Source organism: Ranitomeya imitator, chromosome 1 (assembly GCF_032444005.1).
Source record: "Ranitomeya imitator isolate aRanImi1 chromosome 1, aRanImi1.pri, whole genome shotgun sequence".
Lineage (NCBI taxonomy): Eukaryota > Metazoa > Chordata > Amphibia > Anura > Dendrobatidae > Ranitomeya > Ranitomeya imitator.
Genome location: NC_091282.1, coordinates 295,297,663 through 295,306,296, shown reverse-complemented (window position 1 = coordinate 295,306,296; position 8,634 = coordinate 295,297,663). Strand labels below are relative to the sequence as shown.

Genomic DNA, 8,634 nt, shown 5'->3' with positions numbered 1-8,634 from the left:
GAGGATATTTAGGCTTATTGTCTTTTTTTTCTGGTTTCCTTTTACTGAAATCCTTTAGTCTTTTAAGTTGTAGCTCTGCCATAGGGTATGCCAACCCATGGCAGTAAGAGGATCTTATCCCTGCATGGCAGCCTCTCCTTAACTCTTTCAGTAGAGCCACTATAAACCGGAGAGAAAAGTAACAGCAAAAGGCAAGGATGAGGAACTCGGTGCCTCCTTGCTGCTGCCCACAGGGAGTTGTGATAGATACATTCAGAACTGCACATACATAGTGAAACAATACGAACACTGCAAAATTCTGCACCATCTTTGATTATTTATTGAAGACCAGACAAAACTAATGGCTCATTATCCGTGAGTAAAATACAAATTTTAACAAAGATTTTTGAAGAATGTTCAAAATGTACACACATCTCAAGTCTTAATACGCTTAAGATTGGAATTTAAGAAAGTAGTATTCGGTTGCAATGGTACATACAACCTATGCATTGGCAACTTGTTAATTAGCATTAACGGTTTTGACAAGACTTCATATCAGTTGCACTACAAAGGACAGTTGAGGAGAAGTGTTTTTTGGGGGCTTTCCAAAATATATTTGGTCATCCAGAAAAATCTTTTCAGTCAGTGCATTGTATACCAATGTTTTAAATGGCCACTGATCGACTAATTCACACATGGTAAAACCAAGCAGAAGCACAACAAGATGTAAACTGCTCACTTGTGACTGATTACTTACCAAATCAGCTAATACTTTAGGATTCCAGACAGGAAAAAAATTGAGCTTAGTGTCAACCCATGGAAAATGTGGAATTAATTTTGACTGGTCTGTAGTTGAGGTCTGAAACTGTAAAGACTTATGTAAACAATGAGTTAAATATAAATAGTCCATTTGCTTTTTTTTTGCTTTTTTTTTTTTTTCCTTTTTCTCAATTTTCAGAGCCCAGTTGGTTTCTTCAAAATGTGCTTTGGTTTAAAAAATAGTTTACGGATTTGGGTACAAGCTTTTTTCTCTTTTCTTTTTTTTTTTTAATGGTTTTATAATACATCCTTGTTTACGGTTTACACTTCTTAAAAATCGATTCCTGTAACTCCGAAAAAAAATGTTATAATAATTCATGAACTTAAGCATTTTCCCCCACTGCCTGCTATTTATATTGTGAAAATCCTGCATTCTGGTTACCATGTACAGCACAATTCCATATGCAGAATGTAACACCCAATCCCTCCCACCCCTCCACCCAGGTCCCAAAACTCTTAAAATTTGCTTTCATATGAAACTAGTGTTTTGCTTTTATCATAAAATACAGAAAAAATGTTTGATACAATACTATGTCATAGAAATGTGGCTGAAAGTTTGTTGCCTGGAGGTAGCCAGTCCCTGAAGTTTGAGAAATATTGTTATTAATGCTGTCACAGTTTGGAAATGTCTTTTCCTTTAAATTGATTCTCTAGAACACTAGCTAAAAGGAAAAGAAAACGTTTGTACAACGCTCAACTATACACAGACTTTGTGTCGATATTAAGTGCTGAGGAAAAAAATATATATACCTAAAAATGCTTGCCAAAAGCAAAAAATTCTAAGAGTCGAGATTTCCATTAACACAGGGGTGAAGAAGCTAGAATTATCATGTCATTTACTTTAAAGGGTTGCGCAATTAACAAATTGGCTATTATCACCAAAATAGTAGTGTAAATTATGGAAGGGGCCAAATTTTTGGTATTAAAAAGAAAAGAACAAAACATCAAATGGCAATTTTTTTTATAGTTTTTCTTCTAAAGCCTTAAAAGACTGCCTTGTACAGCCTTATTACAGCAAATTATATTAGTTGCCACATCATCATGTCAGAGGATGTGACACATCCAGTGAGAGATAAAGAAGTGATCATTAGGATTAAGAGATCTTTGTTAAGTTTTTGGCTGAATTATTTGGAAAATCTAGACAGATTTCACACATTAATGCCCCTAAAATTAGATAATACAATAATAATTCATAAGCTAGGGACTCACATGCAAAAAAAATAAAAAATAAGATGAAAAAAATAAATTATAAAATATACGGTAAGCCTCCTTCCCATATGGCTAGAAATGTATTGCAAGTGTTTTTGAAAGATCAGTCCTGGTCTGTCCGCTGTTCACTTACTCTGCAGGAGAATGTGTGTAAAATACCGTGTATGACTAGTTCACCTTTCTTCCTGCGTACCAACGACTTAGAATAGCAATCACTGGGGATAACATTTTTGTGCTCATAACTTATTGCTTCTTAACCAATATCAGAGCCACTCTCCCATACAATAAAACTGTGTATATGGCACAGAGGTCTTTCTGAAAATGTACTGTACAAAATGGTTAAGGACTGCTTTAAAGTATCCCTATCATTTATTTTACATATACATTTCCTCTACCAATGCAGACGAGGGTGGGGGTCCAAGTCCCGAGACCCCCAATGATCATTCAAACAACACTATGAACTGTGCAGCTTACTGGCTGAAGCATGCACAAAGTGGTGTTCCGGTCTGTGTACAGGTTCTTATAATTTTTTACTTTTCAGACTTTTTGTTGATAAGCGTTTTAGTGGGGGTTTCGGGACACAGACTCCCACCGATCGTCTGCAAAAACTAAATGATCGGTATAATCTTAGGCTGTTGGGCCAAAAATTTTATTGGATTTGCTATACTATTGTACGAGTCCAAGAAGAAATCAACTTAAATGCAGCTTTGGAAATGGTTGTGATCTAGCACATTAGATCTCAATGGCTAGAAACATTTATAGCATTTAATTATAATCATTAATAGAATATTATAGCTACATAGATGAAGCAAGCTTTAATGTCTTTAGCTCTGGTACAGGTACTCTTAACACTTGAAATCAAAGTCGGATAATGATGTGAAAGTGATACATATCTGATAGATCCCATCCAGCCAATTTTGACAATTGCTAACACAAAGCAAGCAAGCTACTGAAGATACAGAACACTTTACTGCAAGACAAATCAGGGATAACAATGCCTAAATCCATGTTGGAATTAGATCTAAAGAACGCTATACCTTTTTGGCATGTTTTTTTTTGCCTATTGTCAAATTTCATGACATTTGTTTTAACCCACAGGACTGTATTTCAAATACTAGCAGAAAGAAAAATATTATGGCTAGTACCTTTCATTAGTTTAATATTTTTGGTCTTCAATAATGTAAACTTTTTAGACTGTCACTGCCATGGAGAGAAGGATCAAGTGATGGTTTTGGGTAATTCTATACTGTTAGGTGCTAATATCAAATTTCACTTGCATCAACATCGATTGAGATTACTTAACACTTTGGTCAATTAAAGTATAATTTTTTTTTTTCGCCTGCAAAAACTTAAAATAAAAAATAATCTGAAAATGACTAATTCTGAAGAAGACAGGTTGCTAAACGTTGTACATCCTGCACCAGAACCCGCTGCAGTGCATGTTTTAATGACGTACCATAAAGGACTTTCAGAATAAAGTAGCTTTTCCTTATGATGTAGACAAAGTACTTGTGCGTGACCCTAATTTAGGACATTTCAAAGCAGAGTGTCAGAAGTGAGCAAGATCCACCTCCACAGCTCTATTTCAAATGGCATTTACTCAATTACAGTACATATTCCCACCCCACCACCAAAAAAAAAAAAAAAAAAAAAGCTTATGACGCCTTATTTTGCGCCTCTCTCCCAATCTAAATCACTGGAGAAGATGTCCTGTAATTGTTAACTGCACCAAATTGAAAGTCATTGCACTAAGGATACCTCTAATCATCTGCTAGTGTGGAAAGGAGAAGCTTTTTTTGAGTTGAAGAAAGGGTTTTGTTAAGGTGTTGGCTTCATTCATAATGGTTTTCTTTGGGTTTTTGGATCAGAAATTATCTTCAAATACAATGAATGTTGTAGGAAATTCCTGACAGGCTAATGTTTAATGCTTCCCATTTAATTTAAATGTCCTAACTTTATACATTTACTTACATGAAAAAAAAAAAAACTATGCAAAAGCTTCTTTGTAAAAGCATCTCACATCAGGAGTTCAAGAGGTAGCAAAGTGACCAGTCCATAGCATCCTTCATCTTACATGTCTCCACACACACACACACACACACACACACACGTACCTAAGAGGTGACAAGTCACCAAGAACAGCAATAGGGTAAGAACACTCTTCTGCCAGACTGGCCTATAGTGCTAATCTGTCTATAAAAAGAGACTTTCTTACCCCATTATATTTTTGGAGGCAGCATGTGTGGTAAAGATATACATAACTTACAACCAGCCAACACAGTCATGTAAGCAGGACATTATGCACTGTAACAAAGCACTAGGAGCCCTGTGAAGGACAGAATGAGTTAGGATGCTTCGGTTTCTGAGCTTACAATACATAGAGAAGCCCAATTATGTAAAAAGTAAGTAGTGAAAAAACAAGAATACTAACCCACCACCCCAAATAATATCCCTAAACTTCCAGTTCAAAAATTCACAGATTCAAATGGAAATCGAACGAGTCTCCCAAAGCCCACCACTGCTCTGAGACGAGTACCTTTTTATGGACAAGAAGGGGGTGGTGGTAAACAGAGGAACTCCCTCCCACTGGCTTACGTAGGTGCAACTGATGGGCAAAATGTTAGTTTCCAGTCTGTGGTGAAAAGGGCATTCAGAAAGAAGAAAAATACTAAGGAACATGCAAAGAATTCACAGCCAAAAGATACCAAGTGCCCCAGAAAGTGCCAGCCTGCCTTTATGAAATCTCTAAAATGGTGTTTAATAGGAGCTACTTGGCATGAACCTATCATCCAGATGCCCACAGTGGTAACCAGGAGAGGGAGTTGTGAGGTTTCCTTGGTTTTCATTCATGGATACGATTAGGAAGCCAGCACATCGGCTGGACAGATGTAAGCAGGGCCATGGTGTAGAAAGGTGTGGACAATTCAGAGTGCTAAAAAACATGCCTCCAGCAAATGCCTCCTACCCAAAACACACCTTCAAACCCAAGTGTAGGCTTGACTGTGTTACCAAAGTTGTCACCTTGCAAAACAGAGCATGGAAATTCTGCTAGCTTTATGCTAGCAATTGACAGCCTTGATTTGATTCTATTTTCTTTTAGCAAGGTCACTGAAGTCTTTGTGTATGTCCTGAGGATGCAAGGGAGAGAAGTGGAGGCAGCACATAACTTGCTTCCAATGTACCAAAACTTTGAAATATTGTCATTACTCTTTACATCTTAAAGCTCGGATGAGGCATTACATCCCGGTCTGTGATGATACAACCTAACTGGAAAACAGGTACCCTTAAAGCAGCAAGTCATCAGGAAGGTAAATTGGTTAGTTTGTGTGCAGAGGTGAAGCACATTCTTAGGGTATCAAGAGAGTCTTTGGTTTATGAGGGGGAGGTATGCATACGCAGGTGACTGATCAGATTGCGCTGCTGGGTGAATTTTCCCCCACAGAGCTGACATTCATAGGGCTTTTCCCCTGAGTGGACACGCATATGCTCGGTCAGTCGATATTGCCTTGTAAAGCGCATTCCACACTCTTCACAAGCAAAAGGTTTGAGGCCCAAATGGCTCCTCATATGGCGGGTCATGGTTCCTCTTTGTGTGAACATCTTGCCACAGATGTTGCAGGGGAAGGGACGGGTCAGCCAGTGCGTTTTCTCATGTTGTCGGAGGGTAGCTGGATCCTTGTAGCTCCTCTCACACACTGAGCATTTAAATGGCCGTGATTCATTTGGAAATGTTGTGTTGGGAGTGGACGACAGGTCCTCTGCTTCCTCTTTACAGTAGGAATCCTCTTCTTTGATATATAGCTCCTCTTCAGTATGCATTTCCACGTGAGCATTTAATTCCTCAGAATTAGGAAACCCCTTTCCGCAGGGAATACACACATACAAGTTATCGCCAAATGGCACACTCTCAAATCCATCTTGTCGGTAAACATAGTTGGCACTGGGATGGTCAATTTCATTCTCACTATGCCCACTTTCCTCACTGATGTCTTTACCATTTTCCACCTCGTCTGTACAATGGAAATTCTGCTCAGAGGCATAACCTCCACTTGACATTCTCTCCTTTGACATAGGCCCAACAATAACTCCATTGGGCATAGTCTCTCCTGCTTCTGGAGAATTATCTCTCTCTTTCCTGTCCCACTCCATTTTACGTGTTAGGTGGCAAAGGCTATTCTTTGGCCCAGATTCAGAGTGGTTTTCTTCCAATTCCATTGGTTCATTCTCTCTTTTTTGGGGGGCGGATTCATCGTATGAGGCACAGTTGGCTATAGAAGCTGAGGCAGATTGTGGTGAGCCTACATGACCGTCTGGTTGTACATTCTCTTCTTGTGCAGGTAGGGACGGGCTTTTCTTTGAAAGGTCTAGGCCTAGCTCATGGTCACTCCCATTAATGCTGTTATTGAGGCTGCTGTTGCTCCCTGTACCTAGACTTAAAGGGTGGCTATTTTCCTGTTTAGAGTTGCTAACAAACATATCATCTTCTTGGACTGTTTGGGACATCTCATTTGAGTTGGAAACCTTGTTAATGTCCAACGACCCAGAGAATCGCATATGAGCAAGTGGGGGAGCAGAAAGCCTGTGATTTCTTCCTATACGGCCTATACTCGGCACTCCAAGCTTTCCGACAAATGATTTTCCAGCACGCTTAAGTTTCTTCCTGCAGAGAGTTGCCAAGTCATGGAGTTGGAGGTAGCTTGCTGCGGTGAGGAGAGCACTGAAATTCTGCTCTCCAGGCTGGTCGGATGTCAAAAGTTTACCGGTGTAAATAAAGTCCAAAATCTGTCGGAAAACAGCTGGGTTAACCATATCTGTATCCAGATTGATCAAGTTGTCATGAAGGACAAGAGATTTAAAGTACATGCTGCTGGCAGCAAGAATGTTCTTGTGAGCTCGGAACAAAGCATTTTCCACTACAATAATGACGTCACATAAGAAACCTTTGGCTCGTTGCTGATTCAGCTGAAGCAGCAGTTGTTTGGCATGGTTTGGCAGATCCATTTCCCCTTCTTCATTCAGTAAGCTTTGCCTGTTCAAAATAAAAGAATAAATAGATTAGGAAAAACATGGCTGAAAAATATACAATCTAGAAAGTTAAAAATAAGAACACTTTCTTCATACATGTTATATTATATCTTGTAGCATCTATATAAAAGATTAGTTTTAGGCTATGAGCACTTTCTATTTTAATAAACTTAAGCATTACATTAAGAAGCGTCTTTAAAAGTGAGCTGATCAAAACAATTTTTTTTTTTTTTAAATGCGTTGGTAAAATTTGGAACCAAATGATATTACAGGAAACCCAAATTTATTCATTATGAATGCAATGATAATTAGCTACCACAAATTGACCAGAAGGCAAAATGTTGCATATCGCAAAGTGGAATTACTTGTAAATGTATAATATAGCTAGCATATAATCATTTTGAAATGAGACTATAGTTGATATACACTTTGATACGGAGAAAAAAAAAACACTAGTTAAATACTGTTGCCATTGCTTCCATTGTAAAATACATACATATACATACATATATATATATATATATATATATATATATATATATATATATATATATATATATATATATATATATATATATATATATATATATATATACACACATACATACATACATACATACATACATACATACATACATATATAAAAACCCTCAGGATATCGTACATATAACCATAGCATAGAGTAACAATACTGTCCACTTAATGCACAAAGGACATGACCATTTTCCTTATCCAGGTAACTAAAGTGATATAATGCTAGGTGTCTCTTAAATCACAGATGACTTTTTTTGACTTTTGGATCATTGGCTCATTACTAGATATGCGACAGGATTCAGTCAGATGTAAGAACAGAATGACAATTGTGCCATGAGCTTCCTCTTTGCACGCATTGTGTTTTGAAAAAGGCACACTGGATCGTACGCTACAATGTGTTCTGCATTAAGAGCAATGTGTAAACCCAAGTAAAAGAAACCGTGCTCTTTGTATTGCAAAATGAAGAGGAAGAGGCAGGACACACAAGCCAGGAATGCACGAACGGTGCTCACGGTGGTGCAAAAACTACGAGTCAAGCAAAGTTCAGCTGACAAGGTTCGCAGTCAATTTAAACCATATGCAAAGGCTCGCCTGCGGGGCCCTGCCAGAGAAAAACAAAAAAGTGAGGAGGAGAGAGGAGAAAGAAACAGGAAACATAGGAAGCCCAGGAAAGTGGCACACAATATGGATCATAGTCCAATAGAAGCAAAGGAATAGAAGATGAAAAACTTATTTGTGTAAGAGACTGGAGAATAAATGATAAAAGGACGAAAAGGAAAGTAAAGACAAACAAAACCCAAGCAAAAGGCAGAAAGACAGACAAGGGACAGAAATAACCAGTTTTTCTGCTGTTCTTCTAGTTCAGGCATGAAAAGAGTTTGAACCAACTATGTGAATTTATGGCAAAAATGTGCTGCCTGCTAAGTAGTCATTGTAAATTAAGTCAGATGTTTTAACTGTCACTGGAAGGCAATAAATGCAATATATCAAAATAAAGCCAAGGAAAACTGCACACAAACTACACACTATGAGCAATACAAAAAGGATACACTAAAAAAGAAAAAAAAA

The 8,634-nt window shown here is 37.9% G+C and overlaps 1 protein-coding gene across 1 annotated transcript in view; it reads right to left on the bottom strand.

The window, feature by feature from the left end:
• Positions 1 to 1,028: 1,028 nt before the first annotated feature.
• Positions 1,029 to 8,634, bottom strand: part of HIC2 (HIC ZBTB transcriptional repressor 2) — a 52,613-nt gene continuing 45,007 nt past the window's right edge. Inside the window, exon 2 of the mRNA XM_069756715.1 lies at positions 1,029 to 7,036. Within this exon, the coding sequence (XP_069612816.1) occupies positions 5,380 to 7,008 (1,629 nt within the window). The 5' untranslated portion in view covers positions 7,009 to 7,036 and the 3' untranslated portion in view covers positions 1,029 to 5,379. The remainder of the gene's footprint in view (positions 7,037 to 8,634) is intronic.